Source organism: Somniosus microcephalus, chromosome 30 (assembly GCF_052327205.1).
Source record: "Somniosus microcephalus isolate GS21.2 chromosome 30, FLI_Smic_1.0, whole genome shotgun sequence".
Taxonomy (NCBI): domain Eukaryota; kingdom Metazoa; phylum Chordata; class Chondrichthyes; order Squaliformes; family Somniosidae; genus Somniosus; species Somniosus microcephalus.
Genome location: NC_141016.1, coordinates 15,261,233 through 15,285,934, shown reverse-complemented (window position 1 = coordinate 15,285,934; position 24,702 = coordinate 15,261,233). Strand labels below are relative to the sequence as shown.

Genomic DNA, 24,702 nt, shown 5'->3' with positions numbered 1-24,702 from the left:
AGCCATAAGATGCATGGGGGGGTGGGTGTAAAATATTAATGATGAAATTAGACACCCTCATTAATGTAGGATTTACTGCAGAGTGGAACCTGGCTGAATGAATGAAGGACAGAAGTTTTTTCAGGACAAAAAGCCTGAGCGGATTAATGGGAATAGGGAATAGTGAAAGCAGCCTGGTGAATTCAAGGACAAATTATTAGATGTCATTACAAAGATAATTCCTGGCTAATTACGAGGAAGCCAGGTTATTGAGTGAACTGTGAAATGTTAGTTGTTTTCTAGCACTGAACATTAAGGAATATTTCTTCCACGTTGGGAACTGCAATCTTGCCATGGTATGGTACAGCTGCAGTACTTTAACATTTAAATAAAGAATTACAGGAAACTTTGTGCTATCCGGCACCGACGGGACCGAGCTGTTGCCGTCCCATCAAAAGTGCCGGACAAACCAGCGCTAATGTTGAAGCATATGGAGATTGAGCTCCGTATCTGGCAACAAACCCTGTTGCTTAGCAACAGCTTCTAAACAGTCGGCCGTACCTTGCAAGCGTCTCTGTAGCTTAGCAACAGCTTCAGCGAGACCTTGCAGAGCCTGACTGGTGGGGAAAAAAAACCTAACGAAACGGCTCCTGATTTTTGCCGGTGGCTCGAGCATTCCGGACAGTTAACCTCCGGATAAACCAAAGTTTCCTGTCGCACTTTAGCTCCTCCAGTGGCCGAGTGGGTTATTTTGACCACGTGACATGGTACAAAGCTATACACATCAGTAAGTCTTGGATTCGATTCACAATTTGTCCTGAGTTAGATGGTCTCAGCCAGAGCAGCTGAGTTGCTGCAATTCGCTTCAGAGCCCTGGATTAGAGAAAGGGGAAAACTCAGCCAGTGTTGTTCATCACTGTTCAGTGACCCCTGCTATAAAGTGACATATGTGAGAAAAGTGTAGGGCTGGACTGTGATGTGCCCCAAGTTAGAATAATAGCCTGCTGGCACTCATTATCTCCGTTCACAAATGAAGCATGGTTACTTGATCGATTCTGGGAACACTGCGAATAGCTATGGAACTTTATCCCCAGGAACAGCCAGTGACATCCGGAGCATGGGGAGAAAAATGGAAGGGAGGGGAGAATATTGAGCAAAAATCAGTCAATTGCTTATTTTTAATTCAAATTTTACTTTTTGAAATAGATAACCTGGAAAATGGTGCTGCTGGAACACACGATGTTGATGAAGAGAGATGTTGCCCAATACCCATCAATTTTGAATCTTTATCTCCACTGTCAGAATGTGCATTTGGATCAGATTTTCGGAAGAGTTATGATAAAAATGATGAATATCCTTGTGAGGTTTTGGAAATTAAAGTTCAAGAACTAAAAGAAGGGCTACTGGACACAGTCAGTCCATTGGGTCTTCCTGAAAAAAGGAGTGAAGCTGGGAAGGACAGTGTCGCCTTCTACAGAAATGTGATGACCCCAGAGAAAACTGACTCCATTAGTAAGAAGTTAAAATTGTCAAGAATAAGAACAAAGCCTGACAAATGTTTTGCTACAATTAATAACTTGAAATCTTCTAAAATAAAAGCAGCATCGATAGTTGAGTCCGACATGCAACACATGACTTGTGCGTTCGATGAAATGTCAAAAACTGGTGATCGATTCCTTGATCAACAAATCGCTGACTTGCCCAGTTCTTGTATTGGAGATGCGTGTCCCAGTATTCAGAATTTGCCTGGTGAACAGAGCGGTGAAACTGAAGACAAAAGAATGTGCATTGAATCATTAAGTACAGAAGTAAACCCAAACCCAACCACAAAATCCAAGGAAGAGGTGAAAATTAGAAATCAGGAACAAGAATCCAAGAAAGAGGAACCCCGCAGGTCTACTAGGATCAAGAGTAATGTTAAGAATGTTTCGAAGAACTCAACTACGGTAAGGACATTTTAATTTAGAGCATTTTCACCCAATTAATTGCATTTCTTAAGTAATGAACGGTTTTCATGGAATGCGGATCCTAGTGCATTGGTTTAGAAAAAATACAGGAAACTTTTATCCGGCACGGACGGGACCGACGTGGTGCCGATTCATCAAAAATTCCGGATAACCGAACGCTATAGTAAAAGATACGGAGCTGAGAGCTCCGTATAAAGCAACAAACCCTGTTGCAACAGCTTCAGAACAATGGGTACAAGTTGCAAGCGCCTCTGTAGCTTAGCAACAGCTGCAGCCACACCCTTGCACAGCAACAAATGGAGTAAAAAAAGTAATAAAAGTTACCTGAACCTACTCCTGAATTTTGCCTGAGATTTCCGGTTATTTAGGTGCCGGTAAATTGAAAGTTTCCTGTAAAATGCAATAAAAATGGAATTTGACTTATTCAATGTAAACCAGTGGTCCTGATAACTCTTGGTCTCTGATTCTCTTTGTTGGACATTGCTACAAAATTATAAACCTTCGCCCACTGTTTTTGAGGGTTGAATAGAATATGTTCCTCTTAAAACAACTTGTATTTATAGGCGCCTTTAACATAGAAAAACATCACAAGCCACTTCCAAACATACAAAATTGACGGGCTGGTCAAGACTGCTCCACACCATGATGGCCCGAACATCATTCCTTCTCCGCAGCCGTGTAACCTCCTGTGGAAGAAATACTCTGGAAAATTCCTCTCTGACCCCCTCAGGCAATCCAAACCAGTCCAGGAGATCACATGGACCAAGTGTTATCTATAAAAACACTTGCCTTCTATATGATGCAAATTGGACCCACTTCCTCTTGAAGGCATACAGAGAGTCTGCACCCACCACACCAGCCAGCAATGTATTCCAGAGGCTCACTGCTCTTGTCTAGTCTGCTCCTACTCTTGCATAGTCTTCTCCAATCTGTTCAACTGGAATAATCTATCAATAGGGACGCTATCCAGCTCTTTAATTATTTTATACACCACTATCGGGTCACCTCTATACGCTGCTGTAAAGTAAATAGACCCAGATCCTTGAGCTTATGAGTAGTGAGGTTCTTCAAGCTCGGAATCATTCTTGTAGCTCTCTTCTGGACCTTTTCCAAGGCCAATATATCACTTGCCATGCGGGAGGACGAAAACTGGGCACAGCGCTCCAGGTGCGACCTGTGTAGTGTCAAAATGGTGTCCTTTAAATTTATACTGACTGGTTCTATTAATACAACCCAATACCCTGTTCGCTTTAGCTAGTTTCTCTACATTGGTCAGGATCCTTCAGTGATCTGTGCACAATAACAACTTATATTTATAAAGCACCTTTAACGTAATAAAATGTCCAAAGGCTCTTCACTGGAGTGTTATCAAAAAAAATATTGACACCGAGCCGACTCTCATCAAAGTCACACATGACATCCTTTGTGATGCGCTATCAATTACTCATAAAAGACTGAGAGTTAGAAGAGTAACTGAAGGCTTTTTATTAACAACAGAATGGAGGTCTGCCTCGCGTGGTCGACCGGTCCATGATACTAAGGGCTGGGGAGCAGTCACCTTTATACTAGGACCTGTGGGAGGAGTCAGCCGAGGCATGTACACAGTGGAATACAAACAGGACAAACAGGAATACAAACAGTGGTTTACCACACTTTGTGACTGACAAAGGTAAACTATCCCTCCTCGTCCTTCTTGACTTACCTGCAGCCTTTGACACGATGGAATGGTCAATCGTGCCTCCACCATCGTCCAGCTGGGTGGGACTGCACGCACCTGGTCCTATTCTTCTCTATCTAATAGTAGCCAGGGAATCACCTGCAACGGCTTCTCTTCCCGCTCCCGCATCGTTACCTCTGGTGTCCCCCAAGGATCTATCCTTGGCCCCCTCCTATTTCTCATCTACATGTTGCCCCTTGGTGACATCATCTGAAAACACAGTCAGTTTCAACATGTACACTGATGACACTCAGCTCTACCTCACTTTTAAACATAGACATAGAGATAGGAACAGGAGTAGGCCATTCGGCCCTTCGAGCCTGCTCCGCCATTCAATGAGATCATGGCTGATCTTCGTCTGAGATCATAGCTGATCTTACCAGTTCAGTACCCCGTCCCCGCCTTTTCTCCGTAACCCTTAATCCCCTTAGCCTTCAGAAATATATCCAATTCTCTCTTGAAAATATTTATTGAATTAGCCTTCGCAGCCCTCTGTGGCAGGGAATTCCACAGGCTCACCACTCTTTGAGTGAAGAAATTCTTCCTCATCTCTGTTTTAAATGATTTGCCCGCTATTTTTAGACTGTGGCCCCTGGTTCTGTGCTCCCCGGCCATTGGAAACATTCTCTCTGAATTCAGCCTGTCCAGGCCTGCCATAATTTTATATGTTTCGATGAGATCCCCTCTCAATCTTCTAAACTCCAGTGAGTACAAGCCCAAACTATTTAATCTCTCTTCGTAGGTCATTCCCGCCATTCCAGGTATCAGCCTGGTGAATCGCCGTTGCACTCTTTCCATGGCAAGAACATCCTTCCGCAGATGGGGCGACCAAAACTGTACACAATACTCCAGATGCGGTCTCACCAGCACCTTGTACAGCTGTAGTAAGGTATCCCTATTCCTATACTCGAACCCCCTTGATATGAAGGCCAACATACCATTTGCCTTCTTAATCGCCTGTTGCACCTGCATGCTCTCCTTCAGTGACTGGTGCACAAGAACACCCAGGTCCCTCTGCACTTCCCCATCGCCCAATCTATTGCCATTTAGATAATAATCTACCCTCCTGTTTTTACCCCCAAAGTGGATAACCTCGCATTTATCCACATTATAGTGCATCTGCCACGTATCCGCCCATTCCCCCAACCTGTCCAAATCGCACTGTAGCCTCCTGACATCCTCATCAGAGCCCACCCCTCCTCCTAGTTTAGTGTCGTCAGCGAATTTGGAAATATTGCATCCAATTCCCTGATCCAGATCATTTATATATATTGTGAACAGCTGGGGTCCCAGGACAGATCCTTGCGGCACCCCGCTGGTCACTGCCTGCCACTCCGAAAACGAGCCGTTTATTCCAACTCTCTGTTTTCTATCCGCCAGCCAGTTCTCTATCCACGTTAATACTTTGCCCCCAATCCCATGAGCCTTAATTTTGCATGATAATCTTTTGTGTGGAACCTTATCGAAGGCTTTCTGGAAGTCAAGGTACACCACATCCACTGGCTCTCCCCCATCTATTTTACCAGTTACTTCCTCAAAAAATTCCAGCAGATTAGTCAAACACGATTTACCCTTTGTAAATCCATGTTGACTCTGTCCGATCCTTTCCCCATTTGTCAAGTGCTCCGCTATTTTATCCTTAATAATGGACTCTAGCATTCTGCCCACAACCGATGTAAGGCTTACTGGTCTATAATTCCCTGCTTTCTCTCTACCCCCCTTTTTAAATATTGGGGTAACATTAGCTACCCTCCAATCCACGGGTACTGTTCCCGAGTCAATGGAGTTCCGGAAGATGATCCTTAGAGCATCTGCTATCTCCAGGGCCACCTCCTTAAGTACCCTAGGATGTAGTTTATCAGGCCCCGGGGATTTGTCGGCCTTCAGTCCCCTCAACTTATCCAGCACCATATCCCTAGAGATACTAATTTCTGTCAGCTCCTCCCTCTCATTAGTCCCTATGTTTGCCGATATTCCTGGGAGGTTATTTGTGTCCTCCTTTGTGAATACAGAACCAAAGTATGAGTTTAATTGGTCTGCCATTTCCTTATTCTCCATTATATATTCTCCCGAATCGGACTGCAAGGGACCGACTTGGGATTTTACCAGTCTTTTCCTCCTGATATACCGATAAAAGCTTTTGCAGTCTGTCTTTATGTTTGCTGCAAGTTTACTTTCGTATTCTATTTTCCCCTTCCTGATTAATCCCTTTGTCCTCTTTTGCTGTATCTTGTACTGCCCCCCAATCTTCCGGTCTGGTGCTTTTTTTTGCCAGTTGATATGCCCTTTTTTTTGATTTTATGCTGTCCCTAATTTCCCTCGTTATCCACGGTTGAGTCACCTTTTTAGGTTTATTTTTGTGCCAAACCGGTATAAACATGTTCTGGAATTCTTCCATTCTATCTTTGAATGCTTGCCATTGTCTATCCACTGTCAATCCCCCCAGAAACACCACCCAATCAATCTTACCCAATTCCCGTCTCATACCCTCGTAATTCCCTTTATTTAAGTTCTGGACCTTAGTCTCTGATTCAATTTCCTCACTCTCCATCTCGACTGAGAGCTCGATCATATTATGATCGCTCTGACCCAAGGGGCCTCGTACAAGAAGATTGCTGATAAGTCCCTTCTCATTGCACAATACCCAGTCTAAAATGGCCTGATCTCGAGTCGGCTCCTCGACATATTGGTCCAGATAACCGTCCCGAAAACATTCCAGGAATTCCTCCTCCTCAGAATTTTTACTAGTTTGGGTAGTCCAATCAATATGTAAATTAAAGTCACCCATGATGACAGCTGTGCTCTTATCGCACGCTTCTCTAATTTCCCTTTTTATGCCTTCCCTCACCTCCATATTACTATTTGGAGGCCTATATATCACACCCACTAACGTTTTCCTCCCCTTGCTATTTCTCATTTCTACCCATACAGATTCCGTTTCATCCGAGTTAATATCCTTCCTTTCCATTGCATTAATCCCCTCCTTTACCAGCAATGCTACCCCACCTCCCCTACCTTTTTGCCGATCCTTCCTAAATATTGTATATCCCTGGATGTTAAGTTCCCAGCCTTGCCCACCCTGCAGCCACGTTTCTGTAATCCCAATCAAATCATACTTGTTTACCTCTATTTCCGCAACTAATTCATCCACCTTGTTCCTAATGCTTCTAGCATTAAGATACAAAGCCTTCAGGCTTGCTTTTTTCACACTCTCATTATGAATTAGTTTGGCCCTTTGTGTTTCTCTCCTTTGCTTATTGCTTCTCATCTTTCTACCATCTATTTCTGACTTCATATGACTTCCCTCTTTTCCACTACCTAGGTTCCCATCCCCCTGCCAAATTAGTTTAAATCCTCCCGAACCGCCCTAGAAAATATTACCCCGAGGACATCAGCTCCCTCACAGTTCAGGTGTAGACCGTCCCCTTGGTCCCCTTCTCTCAACCTCTCCACGGTGTCTAAATTGTCAGACTGCTTGTCCGACATACAGTTCCGGATGAGCAAAAATTTTCTCCAGTTAAATATTGGGAAGACCGAAGCCATTGTTTACGGTCCCTGCCACAAACTCTGTTCCCGAGCCACTGACTCCATCCCTCTCCCCTAACATCTGTCTGAGGCTGAACCACACTGTACGGAACCTTGGTGTCATATTTGACCCTGGAATGAACTTCCGACCACATATCCGCAGCATAACAAAGACCGCCTGCTTCCACCTCCGTAACATCGCCCGTCTCCGCCCTTGCCTCCGCTGCTGAAACCCTCGTCCGTGCCTTTGTTACCTCTAGACTTGACTATTCCAATGCACTCCTGGCTGGCCTCCCACATTCCACCCTACGTAAACTTGAGATCATCTAAAACTCAGCTGCCCGTGTCCTAACTCGCACCAAGTCCCGTTCGCCCATCAGCCCTGTGCTCGCTGACCTACATTGGCTCCCGGTTAAGCAGCACCTCGATTTCAAAATTCTCATCCTTGTTTTCAAATCCCTCCATAGCCTCGCCCCTCCCTATCTCTGTAATCTCCTTCAGCCCCACAAACCCCCAAGATATCTGCGCTCCTCTAATCCTGCCCTCTTGAGCACCCTTGATTATAATCGCTCAACCTTTGGTGGCTGTGCCTTCTGTTGCCTAGGCCCTAAGCTCTGTAATTCCCCGCCTAAATCTGTCCGCCTCGCTACTTCTCTTTCCTCCTTTAAGACGCTCTTTAAAACCGACCTCTTGGACCAAACTTTTGGTCACCTGCCCTAATTTATTCTTATGGGATCGGTGTCAAATTTTTTGTCTTAAAATACTCCTGTGCAGCGCCTTGGGACATTTTACTACGTTGAAGGCGCTATATAAATACAAGTTGCTGAGTCATATAAGGAAATATTAGGGCAGATGACCAAAAGCTTGGTTGAAGTGGTAGGTTTTAAGGAGTCATAAAGGAGGAAAGAAAAATAGACACACATGAAAGATTTAGGGAGGAAATTCCAGAGCTTGGGACCTAGGTCTTAGGATAAAGACAGTAGAGAGAAAGGATCTTGGCTCGGAATGTCAAGAAGTAAAATCAGTTTGGGTGGAGCTAAGAAACAGCAAGGGGCAAAAAACATTGGCAGGAGTTCTTTACAGGCCCCCAAACAGTAGTTGTAATGTAGGGCAAAGTTTAGATCAAGAAAATTAGAGGTTTATGTAACGAGGGTAATACAGTAATCATGGAGGATGTTAATCTACATATAGACTGGGCAAACCAAATTTGCAGTAATAGTGTGGAGGATGAGTTCATGGAATGTATGCAAGATAGTTTTCTGGATTAGTATGTTGTGGAACCAGCGAGGGAACAGGCTACAGGAAACTTTGGTTTATCCGGAGGTTAAATGTCCGGAATGCTCGAGCCACCAGCAAAAATCAGGAGCCGTTTCGTTAGGTTTTTTTTCCACCAGTCAGGCTCTGCAAGGTCTCGCTGAAGCTGTTGCTAAGCTACAGAGACGCTTGCAAGGTACGGCCGACTGTTTAGAAGCTGTTAAGCAACAGGGTTTGTTGCCAGATACGGAGCTCAAAATCTCCGTATGTTTCAACATTAGCGCTGGTTTGTCCGGCAGTTTTGATGGGACGGCAACAGCTCGGTCCCGTCGGTGCCGGATAGCACAAAGTTTCCTGTATTTTAGATCTAGTATTGTGCAGTGAGAAAGGGTTAATTAATAACCTTGTAGTAAAGGGGCTTTTAGGGAAGAGTGACCATAATATGATAGAATTTTATGTTGAGTTTGAAACTGATTTAGTTAAATCTGAAACTAGGGTCTTCAATCTAAACAAAGCAAACCATGTAGGTGTGAGGGGCGAGTTGGCTAAGGTAGATTGGGAAACTACGTTAAAAGGTATGATAGTAGACAAGCAATGGCTAGCATTTAAAGAATTAATATGTAATTTGCAACAAATATACATTCCTTTAAGGATCAAAAATCCTACAATAAAAGTGGCCCAACTGTGGCTAACAAGAGAAGTTAAAGATAGTATTAGATCAAAGGAAGAGGCTTATAATGTTGCCAGAAAGAGCAGTAAGCCTGAGGATTGGGAGGATTTTAGAATTCAGCAAAGGAGGGCCAAGAAATTGGTAAGGAAAGAGGGAAAAAAAAGAGTAAATTAGCAAGAGACAATTAAAACAGATTGTGAACGTTTCTATAGGTTTGTAAATAGGGAAAGATTAATGAAAGTAAACGTGGGCCCATTAGAGGCAGAGACGGGCAAAATTATAATGGGCAATAAGGAAATGGCAGAGACATTAAACAAACACTTTGTATCTGTCTTCACAGTAGAAGACACAAAAACATTCTGGAAATAATGGGGAACCAAGGGTCTCGAGAGAATGAAGAACTTAAAGAAATCAGTATAAGTAAAGAGATAGTACTGGAGAAATTAATGGGACTAAGTGGCAACAAATCCCCTGGATCTGACGGCCTGCATCCTAGGGTTTTAAAAGAGGTAGCTGCAGAGATAATGTATACACTGGTATTAATCTTCCAGAATTCCCTAGATTCTAGAACAGTCCCCAAGGATTGGAAGGTAGCAAACATAACCCTGCTATTTAAGAGAGGAGGAAGAGGAAAAAATGGGGAACTATAGGCCAGTTAGCCTGACATCAGTAATAGGTAAAATGCTAGAATCTATTATTAGGGACGTGGTAACGGGGCACTTAGAAAAATCGTAATATGATTGGGCAGAGTCAGCATGGTTTTGTGAAGGGGAAATCATGTGTGACAAATGAGTTTTTTGAAGGTGTAACTAGTAGGATGGATAAGGGGGAACCAGTAGATGTAGTGTATTTGGATTTTCAAAAAGCATTCTATAAGGTGCCACACAAGAGGTATTACACAAAATTAGGACTCATGGGATTGGAGATAATATATTAGCATGGATTGAGGATTGGTTAATGGACAGAAAACAGAGTAGGAATAAATGGGACTTTTTTGGGTTGGCAGGCTGTAACTAGCGGGGTACCGCAAGGATCAGTGCTTGAGCTTCAGCTATTTACAATCTATATTAATGACTTAGATGAAGGGACTGAGTGTAACGTGCCCAAGTTTGCTGATGATACAAAGTTAGGTGGGAAAGTAAACTGTGAGGAGGATGCAAAGAGGCTGCAGAGGGATATATAGGAGAGGTTGACTTGAGTGGGCAAGAAATGGCAAATGGAATACAATGTGGGGAAGTGTGAAGTTATCCACTTTGGTAGGGAAAAACAAAAAAGCAGAATTTTTTTGGAATGGTGAGAGACTGGGAAATGTTTGCATTCAGAGGGACCTGTGTGTCCTTGTACATGAAACACAGGAAGTTAACATGCAGGTACAGCAAGCAATTAGGAAAGCAAATGGTATGTTAGCTTTTGTTACAAAGGGATTAAAGTTTGAATTTTTGAAGTGGAGGGGTACCTAACCTGTGTAGAGGGATCCATATACAATGTCATCTAGCATGGGGAGCAGGATTGTAAGTTGTGTGCTTGGAAGTTTAGTGGGAATGGGGTCAAGAGAGCAAAATGTGGGTCTCCTAGACGAGGTGAGTTTTTAGAGGAAGTGTGAGGAGAAATGGGAGACAGACTAGACAGATGTAAGCTCAGCTAGCTCAGGGGAAGGTTAGCTAGCTTCGTGGAGAAGGAGTGGGGGCATGTGGCAAAAATGGATGGTCTCAATCTTGGTGACAAAAATTCCTCGTGTGTGTTTAAAGTGACAGTGGATGGGGCAGGGGAAAGAGGTTTAAGGAGAAGGTTGGTAGTGGAGAATAGAAGTTGGGTGTTAATTTTGTTACTCAGGGTGATCCTGGAGCAGGGGCAATTTTTGGCAGAGGAGAGTGAGGTCTGATTCTGCTTGATGTGGTGCAGCCAGATCTGGTGATGGATGACTAAACTAGTTGTGCACCAGATATGCTGAAGTCAGCACCCCTTTGCACTGGAGATGGGACCATACCAGGTGGAACAACAGGGATGGGGGAAGAGTAAAGGTTTTGCTGGGCCAAGGGCATCAAAGGTGGATGTGAGGGAGTGGTTGAACCAGTAGACTGCAGAAGTATTGTGGTGAATGAAGGCAAAAGGTTGGGCAATTGGGAGTTTGTAAGTGCTTTGGAGGAGAGTTATTCCCAGGGTGGGTGCAGAAGGAAGTGCGGTTGGAAGGGTTAGACTAGAGGGTGTGGGTGGTGAAGGATGAGACATTAAACCGAGGCCCCGTCTGCTCTCAGTGCCATAGGATCTTTTACGTTCATCTATTTCGAAGAAGAGCAGGGGAGTTATCCCTGGTGTCCTTGCCAATATTTATCCCTTAATCAACGTCACTAAAACAGATTATCTGGTCATTATCGCATTGCTGTTTGTGGGAGCTTGCTGTGCACAAATTGGCTGCCGCGTTTCCCACATTAAAATAGTGACTACACTTCATAAAAGTACTTCATTGGCTGTAAAGCACTTTGGGACGTCTGGTGGTCGTGAAAGGCGCGATCTAAATGCAAGTCTTTCTTGCAAAGAAATGATCAGAGATGGTCTAGTTACTGATCAAAGCCAAGGGAGTAGAGAGAGCATTGAAGATGGCGCAGTTGAGGGATGGGTAGGAGTGTTTATATGGAGGGAGAGGTTTAGGGAGGACAGGAGGGTGGTGAATTCGGAGGGAGAGCAAGAGGATCTGAGATGGAGGTTGAAAACACGGAGTTATACAAGGTATTGGTGAGACCGCACCTGGAATACTGCGTACAGTTTTGGTGTCCATACTTAAAAGACATACTTGCTCTCGAGTCAGTACAAAGAAGGTTCACTCGGTTAATCCCGGGGATGAGGGGGTGGACATATGAGGAGAGGTTGAGTAGATTGGGACTCTACTCATTGGAGTTCAGAAGAATGAGAGGCGATCTTATTGAAACATATAAGATTGTGAAGGGGTTGGATCGGGTGGATGCGGTGAGGATGTTCCCAATGATGGGTGAAACTAGAACTAGGGTCATAATCTTAAAATAAGGGGCTGCTCTTTCAAAACTGAGATGAGGAGAAACTTCTTCACTCAAGAGGGTGGTAGGTTTGTGGAATTTGCTGCCCCAGAAAGCTGTGAAAGCTACATCATTACATAAATTTCAAACAGAAATAAATAGTTTCCTAGAAGTAAAGGGAATTAAGGGTTACAGGGAGCGGGCAGGAAATTGGACATGAGTCTAGGTTCGGAATGGTCATGGCCCTGTGGGTAGTGGAGCGGGCCCAGGGGCCTGGTTCTGCTCCTACTTCTTGTGTTCTAATTCTGTGTTAGATTTCAGGAGATGGTTTTATTCCTGTTCCTGGCTGGGGTGGAGATTGCCTTTACAGAAGGTAAGTACTGTAGAAAATATAGGGACAGAGTGATCTCCTGGAAGAGTTTCGATCGCCTAGATGGGTCGGAGAGGAATTTCCCAGATTTTTTCTCCCAAATTGGCCATTGGGTTTTTTATCTGGTTTTTCGCCTCTCCCAGGAGATCACATGGGTTCGGGTGGGATGGAGAGTGATAGAAGATTTGAGGTTAGGATCAGATCAGCCATGATCTTATTGAATGGTGGAGCAGGCTCGAGGGGCCGATTGGCCTACTCCTCCTATTTCTTATGTTCTAGGATGAGAAATTGCTCAGAAGCTGAGGGAGGATATCTCTGGGAGAAACTTGGGATGGGGCTGGGGAGTGATGATAAAGAGGATTTTAAAGGAAAGGCGAGAGGGGTGGAAAAAGAGGAGGTGCTCAAAGGGGTAGAAGGGTACTGTAGGAGTACAGAGAGAAACCAGGATCTGACCATAATGACAGTTTAGGGTGGGGTACAGCTGGTGGAACATATAGCCAGACAGGGAGATTTTTGTAAGGGACAAGGAGGTGCCAGGTTTCCCTCAAAACCAGAATGTCACTGCAGTTATCCATGGTAAGGTCACGGATGACGAGGGCCTTGTTTGCGAATGAAAAACCTGAGGGGGTGAAATAAAGAATAGATTTGCCTTTATTAACTTAAAAATCCTGTAGCACATCTTCAACACCCACTCCCAACTAAAGGCTGGAAAGAACTGAATTTAAGATGGCCACCACAAATCACATGACATCAACTACCAATGAGATTACAGCATATATCCCAAGGCAGGAAACAAACAACCAATCACAATACTTCTTACTAAACATAGAGAATAATCACCACAGGGGGATATGGTGATTGCTGATCTGCTGGGCGAGTCCAAGGGTCCAGTGGTGGGTGGGGTGAGCGGGGTGGGAAGGATGTTGGTCTGGTTAGTTCGTAGGAAGCGTGCTATGCGGGAAGGTCGGCAAAGAGGAGGATGGGGCACTTGGGGTTGTAATGGGTGGGCACTCAATGTCGCGAGGCACAAATGGCAGCTGTGGGCTTAGTGAAGAAGGATTCCAGCCTGGGACAATTGCTGGAGAGTAGTGATGGGTTGGACTAAAATTTGGGAGGGCAAACTACCCGAGCGGGGAGAAATGAAAGATGGAATAACTCGGTTACAGGAAAAGGAGACGACAGGAGAGAAGGGGCCAAGAGAAAGGAGAGATGGAAGTAATGGGCTTGGGTCCAGAGCAGCAGCCAAAATAAGTGTGTGAAACAGTTTTTTTCTCTCTCTGATCAGTTAGGAAAATCTTACCTATCTTCATTGGAGAATATTCTCCCACAGTTGGTATATGATCGAATGCTCTCTCTTCCCCCTCCACACCCGCAATCATTTCTTCTCTTGACTGTTGATTTTTATTTGGGGTATAGTTGAGTGGAATTTAAATCCTCAGCTTATCAAACTGCAGGGTTTTCTTGTTACCTTTGCTTCTGCCCATGTGTTGGTCCTTTTCTGCCTGTGCACTGGTGCTTCTTTGGGGTTACCTTCACTGCTCGCTCTGTTAAGTGTCTGATTTTTAAGAAATAATGACATGGATTTGTTGCTGAATGTGTGCCTGGTTATGTTACTTGCGATTCTTGAAACTGACCCACAAAATTTATACTCCTCTTGCCTAATTGTATTGCAGTTGATGCAAGGCAGACACATTCATCAATATAAATGTAAACTCAGCTGGAATATTGGGCAAATTGAATTTAGGCAAGAGGTTTCCAAAAAAAATATTTTTCACATTTTATAATACTGCACGGTCGATTGTTTTCTAATGTTAAAACTTAGCCTGCTTTTGGACTTTGTTAGCAGAGCTCTATACTTACTTGCCTGTAAACAATCATGTTTTCCTTGGCTGCAGTGCTGTGGACCTTGCAGAATAAACCTTGTCCACTGCCTTCACGTCACTCCATGATACCAGTCTCAAACTATTGCACTTACAGAGCAATAATGAAGACATTGCACATATCCAGAGTGAAAATAGTACCAGCACTGAAAGGGAGGTTAGAATGAATTTTTTCACATAGTTTTAGTATTGGAATGTGTTGCTGCAAATGATTATGGAAGTCAAGCCAATCCGAACATTTAATATGGAAATGGATAAGTGCAGAGAGATGAGAGTAGACGGCTCAGGTGAGGGAGCTAGCATGGCATGATGAGCTGGGTCGCCTCCTGTACTAAAACTTCTGAGATTCTATAACTGCAGCCAAGAAATCTACTGATCAGTTGTGACTGGACAAAGCTAACAAAGAGGCGGATGTGCAAACTTTGTTTTTATTGAGATTGAATCTGTATGGCAAACCTAAAATTTGAAGCAGAACGAAGGAGTGTTTATTTAAAAGAACAGAGCTGTAACATGCGAAAAAAATCAGTAAGAGAATATTTTGTGGTGTGTATTTAGTAAGATACTAATGGTGTTTTAATCATGGGTTCTGCTGCAGTGTTGCTGCTTGCTTATTGTTGGCCGAGTGCCTGTTTAGACTTGTGCTGCAGTGGTTTTTTCTCTTGTTGTCCCTCCTTTTTTTCCTTAATTCTCTGGTCTGTCACACTTCACTGTTTCACCATCATGGTTCCAGACCTCCACCAAAGCACTTTCTCCATAACCTGCTATGGAGAAGACCTGGCGACTTGGTGTCCCTGTAATAATTTCACTGAAATTGGAGCCCCTTTTTGGAATCTAATTCACTGGGATATCCGTGCCGTGCAGTGGTGAGTGCGTGGAGTTTTCACCTGAAATATGAAAAGCATCCAATTGAACAATTCTAGATTTTGTCCTAAGTTTGGGTTATGCCTAGAGAGAGTTGTATAAACACACGGATGAACCAGTGGTAGAGCAAGAAAGAACAAAAGCTACTACTTGCATTTGTATAGCAAGACGTCCTAAGGCGCTTCACAAGGAGCGTTATCAGACACTATTTGACACCAAGCCACATGAGATGGGACCGGTGATCTAAAGTTTGGTTACTGAGGTAGATTTTAAGGAGCATCTTAAAAGAGGGCAAAGAGGTGGAGAGGTTTAGGGAGGAAATTCCAAAGCTTAGGGCCTGGACAGCTGAAGGCTCTGCCACCAATGGAGGGATGAAGGAAATCGGGGATGCACAAGAGGTCAGAATTGGAGAAACTCGGTTCCCGGAGGGTTGTAGGACTGGAGGAGATTACATAGATGGGATGGGGCGAGGCCACGAATGGATTTGAACACCAGGTGAGAATTTTAAAACTGAGGAAGGAAGGAAAGAACTTGCATTTATATAGTATATTTTGCATTCTCAGAACATAGCCTATAAATTACTTTTGAAGCGTAGCCAGTATTATTTTGTAAGCAAATGTAGTTGGTAATTTGCATACAGCAAGGTCCTCCAAGCTAAATGATCAATTATCCTCCTTTGTGGTGGTGTTGATTGAGGGATAAGTGTTGGCCAGGACACTGGGAGAACGACCCTCTTATTTGGATAGTACCATAGGATCTTTTACATCCACTTGGGCCAGCAGACTGAGGCCCCCTCAGTTGAACATCTCATCCGAAAGACTGCACCTCTAACAATGCACTACTCCCTCAGTACTACACCCGATTGTTTGTCTAGATGATGTGCTAAAGTGCAATGGAGTGGTGCTTGAACAGTGACTTTCAGACTCGGAAGGGAGAGTGCTACCAACGAGCCATGCTTGAAACTGAACGTTAAAGGACATTGTCTTGGTGTGATTTCTTTTCCAGTATTATATTACTGCTAATATATTGTAAATAAATCTAGTGACCTCACCAAAACCGGTGTCCTGGCACTGCATGGTGCTGCTATGCATCAGTACTTTGTAGTGCTGAAGTCAATCCTAACGAGTGGCAGCCTACATCTCAAATGGTAAATGAAGGAGTAAAGAGCTGATAACAGCAAAAATGTTTTGCAGGTAACTAAAAGCAAATGTAGACCAAAAAAATTCCAAAAGGACCTTTATGGAAAACGTGAATATGCTTCAAGGAAGCCATTACTGAGCCCAATCGCAGAGGTCTTGGATATCTGGTCTGAATCAGCAGATTTGCCTGACTGTGATGTAATGCCGGAATGTGAACCTTCGAGGAGAGCCAGTCTGATCTATCTTGAGGGTAAGTAACATTTTATGTTCATGTATAAATCAATTTTATGAAGCTTTTCAAGGTTGCTCCTCTCAAAGTTACTGGAGACTAAACAACTTAATCCAATATTGCAAGAGCTGGTTAAAGGAGAAGGCAAGTCTCTGGGGGGAGGGGGGGTACTTTTTGTTCAAAGCGTTCCTATATATATATTCTTGTGCATAAAATTTCTAAAAACTATTTTGTTGCCAGCCTGCTGACCCTCCAATAGAGTTCCCCTTTCTACTGGGTTTGCCTAGTGATGTCAATTACTGGGATGTCAGAGGGGGACAGTGGAAGGGAAGGAATGTGCCTTCAAACTGGACTAAAGGTAGCGCTGCTACTTGCTGAGAAGCCTGCATTTACAGCCCATAGTGTTGTTTCCTGGGCCACTCCAGAACAGCACTCTGGCCGTTTTGTAGTTGCACCCCCTGCTGTTTATAATGGATGTATTTCCTGTACTTTTCTCACTGGCACCTGGGAATCCCTGGCCCAAGACCGCACAAAGTGGAGGAGAAGCATCCGGGAAGGTGCCGAACACCTCGAGTCTCTTTTGGAGAAAGCGGAAGCCAAGCGCAAGGAGCGCACGTCAACCCAAGCACCCCACCCACCCGTCCCTTCAACCACCGTCTGCCCCACCTGTGACAGAGACTGTAGGTCCTACTTGGACTCATCAGTCACCTGCGAACTCATTTTTAGTGTGAAAGCAAGTCATCCTCGGTTCCGAGGGACTGCCGAAGAGAGAGAGAGAGATTTCCTGTAATTGCAATCTTGGCGCGACTTAGCACAAAGGGAAAAAGACCCAAATCGAAGGCCCCCACATCAAGCTATTTGCCTCCACCACTTCCTAATATGACTGTTTAATATTGGGGGGGGGGGGGGAAATCAGATCATTTGTCATTTTAGTTACAGGGATACAATCTCGAAAAAATTCACTTGTAAATAATGTGGCTGCTTTAAGATTTTGTTACATATTGTCATTGCGATGGTGATAACATGGCCTGAGGGCTATATGCAGCTCTTGAGCTCTCACCAGTGGCCCTCGGTAACTTTGCTGCTCCTTTGCGCCTGTCTGTGTTATCTTGGCCAACTTGGGGTTAAGTGCTGTTCTGAGGGTGGGAAATTGGTGTCATTAAGTTATTTAGCCCCTGTTTTCAGCACACCGTTTTTCAAGTTGGCTGAATTGTTTGGGAGTTGGTATTCCAGACAGGACCTGTTGATGGCGCTAAATATTTTTATCAACATTGAAGGAATACTCTTGGCTGAATTAAACGGTACAGTTATGTGTCTCAAGTGCAAGAGGTTGACCATTAAACGTTACTTTTTAACTGGCTTCGTTGGTAAAGGTCATAGAGACTTCCAGGTCTATGGTTTGATACTGTACTGAGTTGCATAGAAACATAGAAGATAGGAGCAGGAGTAGGCCATTCGGCCCCTCGAGCCTGTTCTGCCATGAGATCATGGCTGATCATCCAAATTCAGAACCCTGTCCCTGCCTTCTCCCCATATCCCTTGATCCCTTTAGCCTTAAGAAATATATCTGACTCCTTCTTGAATATATTTAATGAATTGGCCTCAACTGCCTTCTGTGGTAGAGAATTCCACAGGTTCACCACGCTGGGTGAAGAAATTCCTCCTCATCTCTGTCCTAAATGGCTTACCCCTTATCCTTAGACTGTGACCCCTGGTTCTGAACTCCCCCGCCATCGGGAACATCCTTCCGGCATCTAGTCTGTCTAGTCCTGTTAGAATTTTATAAGTTTCAATGAGATCCCCTCTCATTCTTCTAAACTCTAGCGAATACAAGCCTAATTGACCCAATCTCTCCTCATACATCATTCTTGCCATCCCAGGTATCAGTCAGGTGAATCTTGGCTGCACTCCCTCCATGGCAAGAACATCCTGCCTCATCTAAGGCGACCAAAACTGCACACAATACTCAATCCGAGTTAATTGATCTCCGTTGGGGTGACACTTGGAGCGCTAAAGTTAGGCTCAGTGGCTTGGCTAGGGAGGGGAATAATCAGCCTAGATTCAGATAATGTCATTCTTCAATACCTTCTGCTAGAAAGTGTTATGTAGGTAGACAGCAGATGAGGCTGGGATCAGGGTCAGCTGTGATAACACCCATGGTAAATAACCTCACAAAACACTTCATGATTTTATGTAAGAAGTCACACAGCACCAGGTTATAGCCCAACAGTTTTATTTGAAATCACAAGCTTTCGGAACGCTGCTCCTTCGTCAGGTGAAGTGGAGAGATACCTATAGACACAGATTATATAGTCAGAGAATACTGCCAGATGATTACAGGGAATCTTTCTAACTGCCATTTATCACACCTCGGCAGAGAGATAATCACAGCAATCAAAGGTGTGAATGGTGTCCAAACAGGTCAGTCAGGAAAACATTACATCAAAGAACAATGAGGTGGGGTCACAAGGGATAAAATGTTGCAGATGCTGGGGTTTGTATGAAAAACAAAAAACAGACGAAACATTTTCTTTACTGGAAATCACAGCAGGTCCGGCCGCATCTGTGTAGAGAGAACAAGCCAACAACGACTCGAGTCTGGATGACCTTACGTCAGGTGGGGTTACATGTAGCGTGACATGAACCCAAGATCCCGGTTGAGGCCGTCCTCATGCGTGCGGAACTTGGCTATCAGTTTCTGCTCTACGATTTTGCGTTGTCATGTGTCTCGAAGGCCGCCTTGGAGAATGCTTACCCGAAGATCGGAGGCTGAATGTCCTTGACTGCTGAAGTGTCCTTGAATGCCGCAAGCATGAGGACGGCCTCAACCGGGATCTTGGGTTCATGTCACGTTACATGTAACCCCACCTGACGTAGGGTCATCCAGACTCGAGTCGTCGTTGGCTTGTTCTCTCTACACAGATGCGGCCGGACCTGCTGTGATTTCCAGCAAGGAAAATGTTTTCTGTCTGTTTTTTGTTTTTCATACAGACCCCAGCATCTGCAACATTTTATCCCTTGTGACCCCACCTCATTGTTCTTTGATGTAATGTTTTCCTGACTGACCTGTTTGGACACCATTCACACCTTTGCTTGCTGTGATTATCTCTCTGCCGAGGTGTGATAAATGGCAGTTAGAAAGATTCCCTGTAATCACCTGGCATTATTCTCTGACTATATAATCTGTGTCTATAGGCATCGCTTCACTTCACCTGATGAAGGAGCAGCGCTCCGAAGCTTGTGATTTCAAATAAAACTGTTGGACTATAACCTGGTGTTGTGTGACTTCTTGCATTTGTCCACCCCAGTCCAACACCGGCATCTCCACTTCATGATTTTAGATAGCTATTCAAGTAATGTTTACATGCTGATCTCATAGTGGTAAGCATTGTGGGACGTTTTATACATTAAAGGCACTATATAAATGCAAGTTGTTGTTGACTTGATGCTTAACACAAGTGTAATAAAGTTAAATCTACATAGGTGTTAGAAACTGAGTCAGCCCTGAGTTTACAGCTGTATTTTTATAAATGTCTGTCAGTCTTAACTTCTTTAAGCCAATACCAGTTATACCATCGGCACTCTCAGCAATAAACCAAAAAAGGCAAAAAAATTATTGCTGATACTCAAAAACAGGTTCTATCTTCTTCTCCAACCTCCCCACCCCCCCCCCACCCCCATGGGTTTCTTATAGTTACTCCTGCTTCACTGCATGAAGGTTAGTAATGTTACAAGTATTTGACAGCACAGTGTAAAGTAAAATGTATGAGTAAAGCAGAATGATGTATTACAGTAGAGTCTTGTTATAATTGATCTCTGATATGCTGATTATCTCTATATCCAAGTTTTGGCATTGTCCCTGTACTTGGCATTAAAGTGCATTGAACTTTATTTTTTGTCGAAGTAACTTTGTCCCAGTTCACCCCCATGCCACTGGTCTCCCATTCTCTTCGTCTGCCTGAATTTGCAGTAGTTACAGTACAGCAACCTACCTTTCCGACTCCTTGCTGACACGAGACTGGAGTCAGAATAGTCATTGCTATTGCTATCTCACTAGGCTTGCTGATTTTTAAATTTAGCACTGTCACCATACAGCAATTCCAAAACGTTTCCTAACTGTGTTGTTTCATTGCCAAGCAGGTATTGATATTGGAGGAGAAATTGGACAAAGCAGATCTAAGTCTGAGTGTTCAGCTGATGGATGTGCTGCTGCATATACAGTTACCAAATCTGTTGGGAAAAAAGTGCGAAGACCTGGAAGACCTCGAAAGAGCAGGATGTGCAACTCTGAGGAGCAGCGGAGTATTCAGACATCTGTTGAAAGTGAAACTCCGAAAGGAACTGTTGGGAATGTTAGCGATCATCACTATGTGCCCAAGAAATTAAACAAGAATTTTAGTTACTGTCTCATAAGTGGTAGTGATCAGTCATCTAATGCTTCATGTGAAAATACAGAAGACAGGGTGTGTGACATAGAAGCACTGGAAAGTTCAAGTGGCGAGAATGTTGCCACTGACCATTGTAAGCCAACAGTCACGGGGAGGGACTCTTCAATAAAGATTGAAGGGAAGCATCTTTCTGAAGAGCTTGCTGTGGTGAGAAATAGTCAACAAGGAATAACTGGTGTGCAAATCCTATTTGAGGGATGGTGTGCAACAGGAACTGGACTTGAAGAATGTATCCAGGAGAAAATTCAAACTGGTGACTGCAACTTATGTTCTTTTCCTGAATCTGAATCAAATGTTCTTGAAGATATCAATAAACAACAATTGCAAACCGAGCCAGATGAAATAGAGGAATTGACTCCTGTAACTGAAGAGTCCCAAGTAATACCAAATGAGCCACTGAGAGCTGATGCAGCAATTCCTGAGGAAAATGAAGTATATATTTCACCAACTGACATTCGGGAGGTGTTTCGAGGCAGAAGTAGCAAATTATTCAGTTTAGAGGAACTGGCGTGTGAAAAGCAGCCAGAACAGGAAGCTGTTCTGAAGGTTGGAGGACAGCACATGGTAGACGCAAGCAGTGAAAATGTAGAGAAAGGTGCGAACGTTACACTAAGGAAAAGAAGAAGAGGGAGATTTTCGTACAAGATTGTCAAACCAATTTTTCCCAGTCATGAAAATTGTGTTGTTGAGGTTGGTGAAGCCCAAGTAACAACCAACTATGAAACTCTGCTCGATAATTTTGGCCATCACTGCTCCTTGGAGCAGATAAACACACATATATTTGAGGCTGCTGACCAGCTTGAAACCGGAATAAAATATACTGATAGTTTTCTAGAAAAGTCGGTACTCAAAAAGAAGAAGGTGAGGCGCAGTGCCCGGCTGTCTGGTTTTGTAAATATGGAAGGACTGAGCTGGATTGAAAAAAACAGCCCTGCACAGATACAGAAAAAGAACAAGAGCCGTAGGTTATCCGGGCTCACTGAATTGGGGGGACAACTGTCTAGTGCAGAAGAGGTTGAGAGGAAAACTGCATCCCAAACAAGAATTAGGATCCTCCGCCGAAGGTCGCTTTCAGGCAACAGAAATATAGTCATTGAGTTGGAGGAACCTCCCCAGAAAAATATTGTATTGGACTAAGGTTACCTTCAGCAACACAGGTATTGTAATTTATCTGGAAAAAAAAAGTGGTTTTACTTGGATATTAGTGTGGCTTATGTTAAGTGTGTGAAATGTTCATATTCTTCCCACTTGAACTTTGAAAAACACCCAACAGTACAATTATAGATTCTGCTCTTGAAAACTTGGGTCATATCTGGTGCCAGTATTGTGACTAGGGCGAAGTACTGATGGACATAGCTCTGTCACTACTGGTGCGACCAATTTAAGGGATGCATTCCGAGCACGACACAAGATGCCTATTCGCTTGAATGTGCTCTTCCACAGCTGAGTGCAGATATGCAGTTGTTCTTTTGGCTACACCCCATTGTGTAAATCAACTAACTGACAGTAAAGTGATGGTCTCACAGATGCACAAGGAACACAAGTCTGTGATTGTGCTGACAAATTAAAAGTAAAGTTATACTAAGTGAACTTTTGGGACTCCATATGAGCAGTGCTACAGGGACTGACTCCTTGACAGAGTGTAATAAACGGAAAGCAATGCATCGAGGTCACTCCTGAAATGGGTCAAAAATCATGTTAGTTAGATATTTCATTGGTGGAGCAATTGGTTTTGTTTTATTTTTTACACTCATTTTTCCAACTCCCCTGAAAGCAGTGACTCTTTTGGAGTTCTATTGGTGCTGGGCATCCAATAGTACCGTACTGAAATAACCATTCTTCATGTACGAGACTAATGTGTGTTTTGGCAGGTTATTCAGGGAAGGGGAATGCAATCCAAACTCACTCCTGTCCTCACCCAACCTTCGCATGCAATTTCAAACAGTGGACCCTGAATAACAATTAGGAGCAGGAACCCTGGCACCAATACCTGAACCCTTTTTTCCCCTCTGGGGTATTGAGGTCACCTGTACCTCCATACCAGCGGAGATCAACTAACTTGACATAGAACAGGAATTGAGCCAGGCACCTTCTGATCTATATGGTTTAGTGCTATACTGAGCCCTGGCTTTGGCCACAAGGCCATTGGGGAGCTGTCAGTTTGAAAGAACCATCTAACATTATTGTAAGATTCATTGTTGAGCCAAATAAAATTCTTTGGCTCTCTTAAGGAATTGAAGAAATGAAAGAATGATGTGTAACATAGACTATCCTGACAACAGTTTAAGGAAGATGAGTCAAAATGAGACAACTGGAAATGAGACCCAGCTTGATTATTTAGAAGATGTTGGTCGTGCTCCTTACACATTCTCTGCCAGTGTACCAGTATGAAAGATGTAACAGGTACTGAATCCCAACGTTAGCAGATCCACAACTATATAATTGAACTCTAGAAGATATTTTTGTTTAGCTGTACTGCACAACACAAACTGTTTTGAGATGCATTTTCTATTACTGAATGTGATACAAATTTTGCACATTATTTGTGTGAAGTATTTTTACCTTACTCTTGCTTTGTCATTTAAAAAAAAATCAATTGTTGAGCTAATTCATATGAAATAAAGAGGCACACAAATGATGAATTCGCCTACAAGTCAATATTCTGTTACACAGCAGTATTCGACTGGTGTGGAAGTTTTCTGCTTCAGATCTGACCAACATCTAGAATAGGTAAGTTTCCTGCATACATACCCAACCAGTTGTGTGGTTTCATGTGATTGGATGGCTTCAGGCCAGCTCTTCAGCTGATCCAAAGTTCTGACCCCGGTCACTCTGGAGCAGCTCTGTCAGTGATAATCGCAAGAGTGGCCTAGCTCCCGGAGGGCAATGGAGTCTCCCTTGTCTTCTGTGGAAGCGAGATCATTGACATTCCAAGTCTCTGGGTATTTAATAGTGAGTCAATCAGGACTGCTGGCATGAGGACAGGATTAGGAAAGAAGTGAAACAAAAACACTCGGTTGGCTTGGTTGTAACACTCCCCTCTGAGTCAGAAGGTTGTGGGTTTAAGCTGCACTCTGTAATTTGAGCATTGTGCTGTCCTTCAGATAATACCTTTTAACTGAGGCCTTGTCTGCCTGTTAAAGTGGATTTTGTTAGTACTTTTCGAAGAGCAGATTATTGTGTCCTGAGCAACATTATCCCTCAACCAACACCACCAAAAACTGATTAAGTGGGCTCTGCTATGCACAAAATGGTTGCCTTGTATACTTGTAATGACGGTCATTGCACATCGAGGTACTGTATTGCATAGTATTTACGACATAGAAACAGGCTATTTGCATGAACTGGTCCATGCTGGCATTTATGCTGCACACTAGCCTCCTCCCGCCTTCATCTAGCATATATCCTTCTCTTCCTTTCTCCTGCTAGTTTCCTCAACTACTCCCTGTGGTAGCGAGTTCCATATTCGAACCACTCTCTGGGTAAAGAAGATTCTTCTGAACTCCCTATTAGATTTATTAGTGACTATCTTATATTTATGGCCCCTAGTTCTGGTCTTGCCCGCAAGTGGAAACATCTTCTCTCTGTCTGCCCTTTCAAACACTTTCATACCCTTTCATAATCTTAAAGAGCGCTTTCATCTGGGATTTCCTGAGATGTGATCAGGTGATAT

At 43.6% G+C, this 24,702-nt stretch overlaps 1 protein-coding gene across 1 annotated transcript in view; it reads left to right on the top strand.

Annotated features, from left to right (window-relative positions):
- The window catches only part of cdca2 (cell division cycle associated 2), a 39,808-nt gene extending 16,137 nt beyond the window's left edge, over positions 1-23,671 (top strand). The window contains exons 7-9 of the mRNA XM_085971020.1: positions 1,186-1,925; positions 16,407-16,602; positions 20,722-23,671. Of these exons, the coding sequence (XP_085827146.1) occupies positions 1,186-1,925; positions 16,407-16,602; positions 20,722-22,166 (2,381 nt within the window). The 3' untranslated portion in view covers positions 22,167-23,671. The remainder of the gene's footprint in view (positions 1-1,185; positions 1,926-16,406; positions 16,603-20,721) is intronic.
- The last annotated feature ends 1,031 nt before the right edge of the window (positions 23,672-24,702 follow it).